Source organism: Xiphophorus maculatus, chromosome 9 (genome assembly GCF_002775205.1).
Source record: "Xiphophorus maculatus strain JP 163 A chromosome 9, X_maculatus-5.0-male, whole genome shotgun sequence".
In the NCBI taxonomy this organism is placed as follows: Eukaryota; Metazoa; Chordata; class Actinopteri; order Cyprinodontiformes; family Poeciliidae; genus Xiphophorus; species Xiphophorus maculatus.
Genome location: NC_036451.1, coordinates 22,743,669 through 22,756,214, shown reverse-complemented (window position 1 = coordinate 22,756,214; position 12,546 = coordinate 22,743,669). Strand labels below are relative to the sequence as shown.

General features: G+C 39.3%; 1 protein-coding gene across 3 annotated transcripts; it reads left to right on the top strand.

The window, feature by feature from the left end:
• The first annotated feature begins 515 nt into the window (after positions 1 to 515).
• Positions 516 to 12,412, top strand: cep135 (centrosomal protein 135). 3 transcript variants are annotated; one of them, XM_023338897.1, is made up of 25 exons: positions 516 to 1,070; positions 1,169 to 1,359; positions 1,445 to 1,612; positions 1,679 to 1,820; positions 1,928 to 2,012; positions 2,846 to 2,974; positions 3,077 to 3,292; positions 3,382 to 3,447; positions 3,539 to 3,689; positions 3,777 to 4,006; positions 4,934 to 5,089; positions 5,175 to 5,312; positions 5,433 to 5,510; positions 5,592 to 5,743; positions 6,742 to 6,857; positions 6,967 to 7,121; positions 8,015 to 8,070; positions 8,179 to 8,347; positions 8,430 to 8,540; positions 8,637 to 8,822; positions 9,718 to 9,927; positions 10,058 to 10,260; positions 10,365 to 10,469; positions 11,707 to 11,847; positions 11,995 to 12,412. In XM_023338897.1, exons 1-25 carry the CDS (start codon positions 958 to 960, stop codon positions 12,014 to 12,016), a joined length of 3,489 nt encoding a protein of 1,162 aa, XP_023194665.1. In that variant the 5' UTR covers positions 516 to 957; the 3' UTR covers positions 12,017 to 12,412. The 3 variants fall into 3 exon arrangements, with proteins under 3 accessions (XP_023194665.1, XP_023194664.1, XP_014329681.1); XM_023338896.1 differs by having other exon boundaries at positions 3,777 to 3,997; positions 11,707 to 12,412; XM_014474195.2 differs by having other exon boundaries at positions 11,707 to 12,412.
• Positions 12,413 to 12,546: the final 134 nt, after the last annotated feature.

Sequence of the window (12,546 nt, the reverse complement as noted above, 5' to 3'; positions counted from 1 at the left end):
GTAAGAGCTATGAATAAAATAAACATTTAAGCTTAAGTATTTAAAAAAAAAATGTTTTGTGAAACTATTGCTTTTTATTAACAGTGTCTCAGACAGGAAAGGGACAGTAAGAAGGGAGGATTTCCCCCCCCTGGTTTCAACTGCGTATAACGCCATACAGTCACAACTATAATAATGAGTTGAATTATTATTACTATAATACTGACTTTAAAGTCAGAATTATTATTTTTTATTTTTTCGGTGGCCCTAATCCTCTTCCGTACACAACACTGACATGAACGGATTTTATTTTAAACGAAAAGGCATAAAATACGGCAGTGTTTTCTTTTCTTTTCAGAATTACATTTTATTTCAAGCTGCCTTTATGTTGGCTCCAGAATTTTTCCACGTGTGTTTTGCCACTCAAAATATGGCTACAACGTTGACATACGACTAACGTAGTCTTTTATAATCCACCCTCCGCCGGGGCAACCTTGTTTGACAAAACACGCGCTCCTCGGCGTTTCACCGGGCCTTCTACTTCCATGGCGACGAATCCAAACCACAGATCAACGGCGCTCTTTTCAAACCACTTTACCGCGGAAACCGTTCAATTTCAACACGTTTATACTTATTTTACGTAGTTTGTAAATCCCACGCAGCCTTACAAGAAGCCCCGACTTGCTGTTGACTCGAGGAGTGGCGCCGTATAATGGGTAATGTGGCGTTATGCTGACGTTTATTAAGCTAATAGCCGCTACACAAACTGTTTACCAGTAGCTAGCTCGATGTCTCCTCAGAGACGGAGGGATAGCAAAACCAGCTAATTGTGTTTTGCTCATAAATGCTAGTTTTATTCATTTGAACAATTAGCAATAAAGCTATGTAATATATCCCCTTGCCATCTCCAAAGTTTTACTTTGTAAGTAAAACCGTGGGGTTTTAAGCACTAGTTAGCGAACTGCAAGCAATACAAAAATGACCAGCAACGCAGAGAGGAAATTTCTCAATCTGCGGAAACGTCTGGATCAGCTGGGCTACAGACAACCTCTCGGAATAGAGTCGCTGCCGCTAGTGGAGAAACTGTTCAGGTGAAGGACACCTCTGCACCTGTTAAGTCATTATTAACCTCCACCAATAAATCACAGGTTTTAAAAATGCTTCTCCCCCATCATCCCGTTTTTTGCAGCGACTTGGTCCACACAACAGAGAGCCTCCGCAATGCCAAACTATCGGCAGGAAAAACTGAGAAAGAGAGCCGAAATGTTGATGCTCTGCTGGAGCCGTACAAGGCAGAGAACTCCAGACTGGTCAAGGAAAACAACAGCATGCATCTGGAGCTCTTGAAACTGAGGGAAGAGAAAGATAATTTCTGTAGAGGTAAGGATGGAATCCTTTAACAAAAAGAGAAAATCCTTTTAGAACTTGTAGATTTTAAAGTGTGCTCACAATCTTCTCTTTCTAGAGCTGAAATTACAAATCAGGAAGCTGGACAACGAGACATCTGATCTCAAGTTTCTAAACAATCAGTATGTGCACAAGGTGCGCTGCTTGGAGAAAGACAGTAGGGCTAAAGCTGAGCGGATCCAGCAGCTGCAGGAGAAGAACATGCAAGCCGTTGTGCAGACGCCAGGTAACCTGTGGCTGCAATAAGGAAGGAATATTTGACACACTTAAATCCCTTTTCATGCCTTTGTAGGTGGGAAAAAGCGCAGTATTCCTTTCAGACGACAGAGAATGCAGGTTGACGAACTCGCACCTCCTTCCTATACATCAGCCTATCCTGTCCCACAGCCTGATGATCCGTATGTAGCTGACCTACTGCAACTAGCTGATGGAAGGTTTGCTTTTAAGCTATTAAGAGTCATGCTATTTTTACTTTGTAAAACAGCCTCCTTGATGGTAATTGCATCAATTCCCCTCAGCTCATGATAACATTGATTTGTAGGATCCATGAACTGCAGGAAGACATTGCCGATCTCAAACTAGACTTGGAAAATGCTCAAGAATCTATAAAACATCTCAGCATTCAGGTGAGGAAAATTAATTTATGTGTCTAGGGCTACAAATAGCGGTTATATTAGTTATCGATTATTCTGACAGTTAAGTGATTATTGAAGCCTTTTTTTTATACAATATTACAATTACTGTGAAAGGTGCAATAAAATAATTAAATTATTTTTTAAAATAACGAAATAATTTTATTGCCTATGACGTAACCATTTGCAGCAAAGGACGCATTTGCGGTAAAAAAAAATTTTTTGACTAACTTTCATTGTGAAAAATTTTGATCTATTGTCACAATAAATTTCAGTTATTGATGGTAAAAGGTGAGGTTTTTTTTTTCCATAATCTTTATCGTTATCACAATAGTACCACAAAATATTGCGATAAAATTCCAAGTCAATATCGACCACGGCCACTAAAAACCTCAGCCCTTTCTGCTTGACCAAACATTAATACAGCGAATGGTAATATGTTGATTTTTTTAAAAATTAACTGACTAGTAATTTATTAGCAAAAGGCGCTTAATGGTGATGGTTCCTTTTTTTTAATAGGAGTTTGAACTATTCCACTTGAGTGATTGATAGCACGTATTTGCAGACAGATTTTTTCTTTTTAACTAGCATGTGAAATGTACAAATATGTATATATATTTTGTACAGTTCTAGCTTAATTACTTCTCCGTTTTGTTCTTTCAACAGATTGCCTATTTTAGAGTCTGTATATTCTAGTTAACGACTAATCGATTTCTAAATTAGTTGACCACTATATTATAACAATCGATTCATCGCGATTAATCCAAGCCCTAATTGTTTGGCCGCGTAGAAATTTGTTTAAATCTATTGAGGCGCTTCTTTGAAAGGTGGAAGAAAGGGACACGGAGGTGGAGCGTCTGAATCGCTTACTTCACGGAGGGCGGCCTTTTGACGTCATTTCCCTAGAAGCCCATAACGTCAGCAACGAAAAACTGATCGCTCATCTCAACCTCCAGGCAAGTTCAGCTGTCATTACCGCTTTCAAATACAAAATTCGCAGAAAACGATTGTGATATTGGTAGATTCTTTGTGACCGTAGTCTGCTCTGTGTTTTATAGATCGAGTACTTGCAGGAGGCCAACAGCGCCCTCCAGGATAGGATAGAAGGACTGCAGCAAAAGAAGAAGGACGCCTCCACAGAGGTGGCAAACCTCTCCTTAAAGAACCTGGAGCTGTGTGAGGAGCTGACGCAGATAGATCACCTTGCGCAGTGCATGGAGATGGACAAGGAGCGCGTGTTGGAAAACGTTGATATAGAGCTACAAAAAGCAAAAGTAAGAGAATGTGTAAGATGGAAATATGAAATTAACTATAAAGACCTCTTGTAAAAAAAAATATCTATATATATATATTTTCTGTGTAGAAAGAAATTCAAAGGAAAGAGAAAATCATTGAAGACCTTGAGGATATTGTCACACATACAAGAAGGGTTTGTATATTAGATGTTATAAAGAGGATTTGATTTCAGGTTGTTTTATTTTCTAACAATATAAACGAGTCAATGTAACGTATGAACCCAGGAGCAATCCGAAGGAGAGTTTGAAAGAAACCGCTTCAGTAATCAGCTGGTGGAGCTGAAGCAGCAGAACGAAAAGATGGAGGCACTGGTGAACTTCCTGGAGGACGACAAAACCAGGCTGCAGCAGAAAGTGGAGGCGATGATGGCGGCCGGTAGGAAGCAGTTTGCTGTATGCGCCCCTTCGCTGAGACCTGCGTCATGTTTCTGTAACAGGGGTGACTTGATATGCGTTTACCTAGAGAAAGAGCTGGTGCTGGAGTTGGAGGCTTTCCGTTCTAAGCATGGCGTCTGCGGCAGGGAGCGTTCCCCGTCTCGTCTGGACGCCTTTGTCAAGAGTCTAGAGGAGGAGAGGGATTTCTACCGCCATGAGGCTGAGCGGTACAAGAGAGCCAGAGGAGCCGGCGGGCCAGGCTCGAGTCCCAGCCGCAGTCCAGACAGAGGCAGGAGTCCGAAAGGCAAAGTGAGCAAGGTTGCTGCTAACAGCTTTATTCTGATTTATTTATTAATGGGTTTTCCAATTGATCCTTAATCTGAAAGACTGCTTTTCCTCTAAAACTGAAAACTTGGCTTTTATCCCATACTAAGGTAAACTAGAATTTAAACAAAGGTGTACAACTCATTACAATATGAAATAGTGCTACAAATGCCAAATCCTGAAGAAGAAAATATTTAAAGGTGGGCCTCATTTCTGTACGACAAAGTATGAAATAAAATAAAATTATGAGAATAAAGTCGCAAAATTATGAGAACAAAGTCATATCTCAAGAATAAAGTTGAAATAATACGAGAATATAAGCTTGGCAATAATACTCCGTCATATTTCAGTAAGTAGAAACATAGTTTCTGTTAAACTTTTTGGCAACTTTCATATTTCTATGTATGTATTATAGGTGTGTGGTTTATCCAATTGAAACCAGAAGTTCACATATACCAAAAAAGTGCCTTTTTTTTCCTCACTGTCTGAAATTAAATCAAACAAATGTCCCTAGTTTTAGTTTTTAGGTTCATTAGAATTACCCAATTTTTTATACTTCCTAAATGTCACATAACACTAAAGGCAGAGACTTGTCTTGTTAGATGCTTTTTAGTATCGTGCTTGTGTTTCTTTGTCGAACCTCGCAAAGCCTCGGTGAGACGTAACCTAACTTGAAGCAACTCGGATCTTGAGACTTCATCGACTTTTAAAAACTTTGGGGGGGGGGAAAAAACACATTCGAATGTTTGAAATATAAACTGGAACTAAACAGGCCAATGACTGAAGCCAAACTCAGAAGACCCCTGCAGACCAAAGCCTGCGGGTTTGGATAAAAGCTGTTACTTTTGTTGGAAAAACTAAAGAGTAAAAGATCTTTCAAAATCAATGCCAAACGTCTCGTCATAATCTGCCATTTCTCAGGGAAGCGTTCCAGACCCAGAACTGATCTTTGTAATCAAAGAAAAGGATGAGCTCAAGGCTGCTCTGATGGACTTTGAGAGACAGATGGAGGACATTCAGAAGAACATTCAAGTCCTCAGTAATGAGAGAGACCACTTCAAAACCCTTTTTAAGCAAGTACGTTTTAAATGCACATCAGAAAATGCTAATTAAAAAAAAAAAATCTGTGCTGCATAATTTTCACTTGTTCTGGCTCTTTCAGGCTCAAGACGACCTAATGTCGGCCCGCAGAGCAGATCTGTCGATGGACCTCTTGAGGATGCAGGAGGAGGTGAGACGAGTAAAGATGAAGTTTGACCAGATGACCTCTGAACGGGACTCACTGATGGAGAGGTTAAAGGTAAACTTTATCTGATCAGTTGGTTTATTTTAAAAACTAATCTAGATATTGACTGATTTAAAAAAAAAAAAACAGTCCACTTGTTCTGTTGCTTATAAGGTCACTGCTATTAATCTGCAGGGTGCCCAGATGTCAGCGCTCACTGACAGAGAGCGAGACGAGAGGAGGATTCTCGAGTTGGAGAATACTGTCGGGAGTGTGAGTCTGATCGTTATTCAGATAGTTTCTCTATCGAATGTGTTATGTTTTTGTCGTAACTGGAGTGCTTTTGGGCTACAGCTGGAGCGGGAGAGGTTGGACCTGCGGGCTCAAGTGTGCGTGTTGAACGATGGCAAGGAGGCTGTGGAGGAAGAGCTGAAGGTTCGCTCCATTGCTTCGGTCCAAGGCGCGGAAGAAGTCGCACAGAGATTAGCCGAGGCCAACGCTCTGAGGTACGACATGCTGGCTTTCTGTTTGGATCTGCTCTGTTGTTTCCTGTTGTAGGGATTTTGTAAAAGAATCAACTGCTGTTGCGCTGCTCTTAATCTGCTATTGAGGAAAATATAAAATTTTTATGAAAACATATTTCCAATTGTCTCCAGTATGTTGTTTTTTTTTTTCCTTCCTGATACAATTTATGGTATTCAATTTTTGAGGACCACATCCCATAAAGCTCAGAGGCAGGAGTCATTGATTGAATTCTAATTTTGAATTCTACAGAAAATGAAGTAATTAAATGATATTCTTCATTTATGTATCAAATCAACTGTCCATTGTCTTTTTCTGATTTCTTACATTTCTCTTAAACTGAAAACAAAATGTATCAGAATTAGGATTGGGACTTTATTATAAATTTTTATCATTTATCGCAATAAGTTTCTTACAGAGATTCTGATTCAAAGTTGTGAAAAATTCCAATTAATAAATTTTAAAACCCTCCAAAACTGTCTGCATTGTTGGGATTGGTAGTTTTACTATCAATAAATATCGATACATTTGAAAATATTAAACGCAGTTATGGTGTGGTTTAGTTTAGTGTTTATGTGACTGGAGTCCTAAAGTAGTGCATTACAACTGGGAATGTTTTTCAAGAGCAGTATTTGTGTTTGTGGGGCTGTAATTACTCCGACACACAAGTACTGGTAAATGGTTTTTATCATCACTTTTACAACCTTAAGGCCATATCGCCCACCACTTATCAGAATACATGTGCAGTTTGATGCGTTCATGGACCAAAAATGGTGCCGGTCCTTAGTTTTGATACATTTAATGAATATTGAAAAAACTGTTTGAATCAGAGCCAATCAAGAGAACATTTTATGATTTTTGATCTCTGGTTGTTTGGCGCATCTTAGCTTGATCCATCAAATTGTTAAATTCATTTCCAAAGTTATTATACTTGTTAGGACAAGTAAGATGTGTAATTTCACACGTCTTGTTGTGTATGTAGGCTGCTGCAGGAGCAGATGGAGCAGTCGCTGTCTGACGTCCAGCGAAGACTCTCAGTGAAGATAAACGAACTGCATGTGGCCCACGAGCAGATCGAAGAACTTCAAGAGAGATTAGGTGATTGTGCTGAGCCGCCAGATGTTGTAAACCTTCAAAACTCTGTTTTTTTGTTTTTTCGATTTGTTTTTTAGCAGCTTAAAAGTTTTTTTTGTCCTCTTCCTGTTAGGGGAACTGAGTCAGCAGAGCTCCAAATGGAATGAGGAAGTGGGAACTCTCCAGAAGTCGATCTGTGTCCTGGACAGAGAGAAAGATATCCTACAGGACGAGGTGGATCAAAAGACAGAGAAGCTGGTTGCTCTCCAGGATGACCTGTCCCAGAAGGTACCAACAAGTTCATGAGCACTTTTTGTTTACAAGGTTTTTGTCCAAGAAAAACAATTTTCAGATATTCCAAGATATCTGAATATCTTGGAATATTCAGATGTTCCAAGTAAATCCAGTAAATTTACTGGATTTCTGATACCAAGTAAATATCAGAGACATTTACTGATATATTAGTAAATGTCTCTCTTAGCATGTTTCACTTCAACTACAGGCTTTTTGTAGCATTGACGCGCTTTTGCTTCTTATTAGAAATAGTACAACTCAAAATAAATGGTTTTCAAACACACAGTGAAGTCAATCTAAACGCTTGTTGTTTGTTTATTTTTCATGTGTGCATCAAGAAATGATCTAGGATGTTCAAATATCAACAACTAAGCTGGTGCAATGTAGGAAGAACATGCACCATGGCTGCTCCTGCATGTCAACAGTTTTCGAGGCGGATGTTCTCGACACGCTAAAAATAAAAAGCACTCCCTGAGTTTGGCTTATAAAATTAAGAGAAGTGTTCTCCGGGTTGAATTCATACAAATTCCAAATATAAACGATACAGTAGAAAAACTGTTTCCATCCTCACTCATTCAGTGCAAACAATCAAACCAACTTCAACCCATCTGTGTTTTTGTTTTTTTTCCTTAATTGCAGCTGGAGGCTGACCTAACAAGCAAAAAGTAATAATAAACAATAGCGCTATTATAAACTATCACACATTTCAAAGCTGAAATCAAGGTTAAATGACCTGAATCAGTGTTTTACTGTTGTGTTATTTAATATTATTATGTGATTTTGTGGTTTTTCTTTCTGTAATCATCTGGAATAAATACTGTAATTTGTAAATGCCTCAGTGGGTTGTGGCGAGAACTAATGAAGAGCAATCCTTTGGCTTTTCCCAGGAAAAAACCCTCGAAGACGTGAGACTCACTGTCAAAAATATGGACAATTCCCTAGCGTGAGTACCGCTTTTAACTGAGCCGTATTTCGGCAGCAGGAGCCTTTGCTGTATGTTACTACCCTTTTCTCAACGACGAAATTGATGCGATTTCTGTCTTCCGTTCAGTCAGCTGCAAGGAGCGCTGAAGAGTCGAGAACGGGAGATCAACAGTCTGAGGAGGCAGCTGGATTCGTCTCAGGAGGAGCTGCCTGCTCTCAAGAGAGACAAAGAAGTCCTGCTGAGAGAAAACAGGAGGCTGCAGGACGACCTGGCCACTATGACCAGGGAGAACCAAGTAGATGAAGATTTTAAACCCTGCTTTTATATTTTGTTGTTACAAAGCCGAACACAAACTAAAGAAATGTCTCTCGGTCCAGGTTGTACATTTAGAAATGGAGGAGGCGTTGCACGAGAAGGACGAGTTGAATTCCAGGGTTCAGTCGTATATTTCTGAAGTGTCCAGAATAGAGAAACTGATGGCCACAAAGGTAAGGTCCATGCTCTCGTTTCTGTTGCTTTGGCATGTTCTGCTAGTTTCTGTCATCTCTGGAAACGATTTCTGTTGTTTAACTGGTGATTCCCAGGAACAGGAGAATAGGGACTTACTGGAGCGCTTCAGGATGGCTCACTCCGGGATGCAGGAATGGGAGCAGAAACTGCACCAAGCAGAAGGCCTCAATAACTCCATCCGCCTGGAGCTGCTCTCCTTGGACACAGAGCGCAGGCAGCTCCAGGAGATAGTCGGACAAAAAGACAAAGAGGTCCAACAGGTGAAGCATTAAAATAAAAATATGCTCCAAGCAGGGACACAAACAATCAATCCACTTACGGTTACTTTGTTGATTAATGGTTTGTTAGATTAAAATGAGTTCCAATCGATTAATATCGTCCACTTCTTTTAGTGTTGTAGTTTGGCCTCCATCCAGAAGAGGGTGCTGCTGGTCATCCTTAACCAGAGCCAGTTTATACAGAAATAAAGATGGCAGAGTCATACCAGAACAGGAAAAAGATGTTGTTCTGTTTTGAATTATAAACTCTTGACAAGCTCTCTAAGTTTCACCTTAATAGCGGCCAGTCAGCCGAGCTGCAGTGATGGAGCAACATCAACTTGATGGGATAACGCAGAAAAATTGTTGTATGATTTAAAGAAAAAAAAAAATCAGAATGCCAATAAGCATGGTTGAATTTGAGGGCTGCTGTGAGTTAATGCACTTCATGCAGCACATTTCCACTATATTATTCTTTTCGTCTTTTATTTGTCTCTCCAGCAACCTGCAAAAGGCTCCTGTTCTATTTTATAAATATGTCTAAGTTTAATAATGTGAGAAAAAAAAAACAATTTTCTTTGTTCAGACATTTAATGTAGCTGATAAAAAAGTTATTAAATTTTAACCTTATTTTCTTGTATTCGGTATGTTATGAAAAATTCAGCATTTCATTTTATGGAAAGACAGTCAACCTTCTCGAAATAAGAAAAGAATCAAGTTTTTAAGAAAATGTCCGCCTACCAATTGATCGATGCGTAAATTTTATAATCAATAACTGGCACTCTAGCTCCGAGCATATATTTAAAGTTTTTTTTTTTTTTTTAGATCAAAATCAGTGTAACAAAACTGAAGTGATCAGTATCCTAACGTGGCTTCCTGCTCTTTCTGTCTCTCCCAGCACATGCAGGCGCTGCAGGCTTATGAAGCCCAGGTGTCCTCTCTGACCCGTGGGATGTCTCAGCTAGAGGAGGATCTGTACAAAGCCCAGGAAGAGAAAGCGGCACTCATTTCTGATCTGGCTTCTGTCAGGGAACTGTGTGTCAAACTAGACTCCGGAAAGGAACTCGCTGCACGACATTTGACCTCCAAGAGCATGGAGCTAGAGAGGGTGAATAAGACTTTGTGTTTGTTGTTGTTATTTTATTCTATCTACAGTAATCATAATTCCACTCATGGCGTAGAGAACTTGTTGCATTCTTTGTGATGTGTTTTTTTTTTTGTTGTTCTCCTGTACTCAGATCACCGGAGAACTGGAGGATCTTCGATCAGAGATTGAGGTCCTGAAGAGGCAACTAGCCAGCGAGAGGCTGACGGTGCGCAACCTCGAGACGCTGCTGTCCACCAACCGGCAGAAAGAGTTCCAGACGCACCTGGCTGCCAGCGAGAGGGAGTCTGAGCTGAGAGCCCTGCGCGACAAGCTCGCTCTGGCTGACAGCAAAAAGTAAAAGACAAATCCAGTCCGCTTTTACTGGTTTTTGAGCTCAATAAAGTATTTTTTTTTAATAAAAACAGGATGCTGAATGTTTATTTCGTATGTGCATAAAGCGCAGAGAGCATCAGAGATGCGTCCCACCTCCGTGGCAAAGTGTCTCAACTGCAGACAGAGATGGACGTGATGAAAAGGCAGCTGACCACAGAGCGCTTTGAACGGTGAGTTTATTTATATTGGGGGGGGGTGGGGGGGGAGACTTTCACTGTCGCATCATCTGCTGACACTTGTAAATATTGAAACCATTATTAAAAAGAAACAGAACTCCAACACAGCCTGGAAAAGTTTGGAAGTTTATTCAAATATTTTTCAGGTTTGGAAACCTAAATATTATCTAAATGTTTCCATCATCTATGTTGATCCATCTTTGTTTTCAATCAATTTTTTTTTTTTTAGCAATTGTAGCTGTACATCCATCCAATTAATCAATACGTCTCAAGTTGATCTTATCCATCTGCTTTTGAAGCAATCAGACCATCCATCACTATTTTACCTGTCTGGTCAGTTGTCTTTTTTTTATCCTGACCACTGCAAGAATATCTGAAGTGCATTTATAGCGAGCCTCCTTTACTAATACTTAAAAAATGACTAAAAGGGGCAGAATACTTTGAACATTTTATCCAGAAAAATGTTGAATTTTAACAGGAAATGTGTGAAAACCTTTACAAAAAAACTCAGAACTTCTCTTGCAATTGTGTGAATATATATAAAAAAAAATTGTAACATTTTTAGGTGATTATTTGAACTTGCCACTTTCACTTTAAAAGAGGGGAATCTAGAAAAGCATTACTGTTGTATTTGGAGAAGTACACTGTTTAAATGTTGACCTGACTGACAAATCCCTGATTACACTGAAGCAGGAGAAGTTCTGCTGTTGCTTCTACAAGTTGAAGAATATTTATTGTTGAGGATTGGAGTTTGATTAGTTCATGCAGAAAAATTCTACATTCAGTATAAAAGTTCATTTAACTTGTAGATGCATAAAACATGATGTATTTTAGATACATAAAATGGATCATCTAGGGCGATTTGGATGTAAATGCACAGGGATTTCTTAGGTTTGTACTTTCTTTTCCTCTTTTGGACATGACTGAGTTAATTAAATGCAAAATGGGTGTATTTTTGTATCATTTATTAAATATATGTTGAAAATGGGTGGGATTTCTTTTGGTTTTTTCCAAATGTTGGCTGTAAATTTAGTTTGGTCAGTCAGAAGTTAAATGAATAAATCTCAAATACGCCTGATGGTTTTTGACAAACACCCAACTTACTAATCACTATAGATCTTAATACTTGTAGCTCAGCTAACTGCTGTGCAGCTGCATGTGCATGAATGTAAATAAATGGAGATTAAAGGTTTAATCCTAACATTTGTGGCATTGTCCCCCCTCTCGTCAGTGAAAGAGCGGTTCAGGAGATGCGTAGACAGGGTTTGTCATTTTCGTCTCTGCAAAGCTCGCCTCTCCAGAACTCATCCAGCGGCTCTCACCACACTTCAGCAGAAGGCTCCGTCCTCCGAAGTCATGAACACTCAGACAAGTACGGTTTGGTCAGGGTGAAGGTCATAAATGTTTGGGTTTTTTGTTAACATAAAGTCCATAGCTTCAAATTGCAGATGACACATTTTTATTATGTTTAAACCCTAAATGCTGAAACGCTTTTTCCCCCCCCCTTTCTCCTGTTTAGGAGTGTTGGCTTCAAGGATTAACGGCTAATGACAAGTGAAGTTGCAGTGAGTCAGATGTCCAGTCTTGAAGTTTAAGTCTGGACATGAAGTATGAAGGCTTCCACAGACCTTGGCATGAAGTAGCCTGCAGCATACCTCCGTGGTGCTAAAGTTTACTTAATCAAACAATGTCTCAGGATATGGGGGAAAAAAAGCTGCTGTGAAACTTTTTTTTCTTATTCTTACTCGACTTACACGCAGTTGGCATCAGGTACATTTGCAGATCAAACATGTCTAAAAATGAATTGCATTCCTAACCTCAAGCACTTAAGTATTGAAATGTTGAGTTTTGTGGATTATACTTAATATTTTTGGTTTTATATATATATATATATTTTTATAAATTATTTGTAAAATAAAAGGATTAAAAATAAATCAAAAAAAGACAGAATGATAAAAAAAAAAAGCTTCTCAAGTTTCATTAGATGGTAAAGCTCTCGATTTACCGGTCGATCTACGTTCCCACCCTCATCTATGGTCATGAGCTTTGGGTCGTGACCGAAAGAACGAGA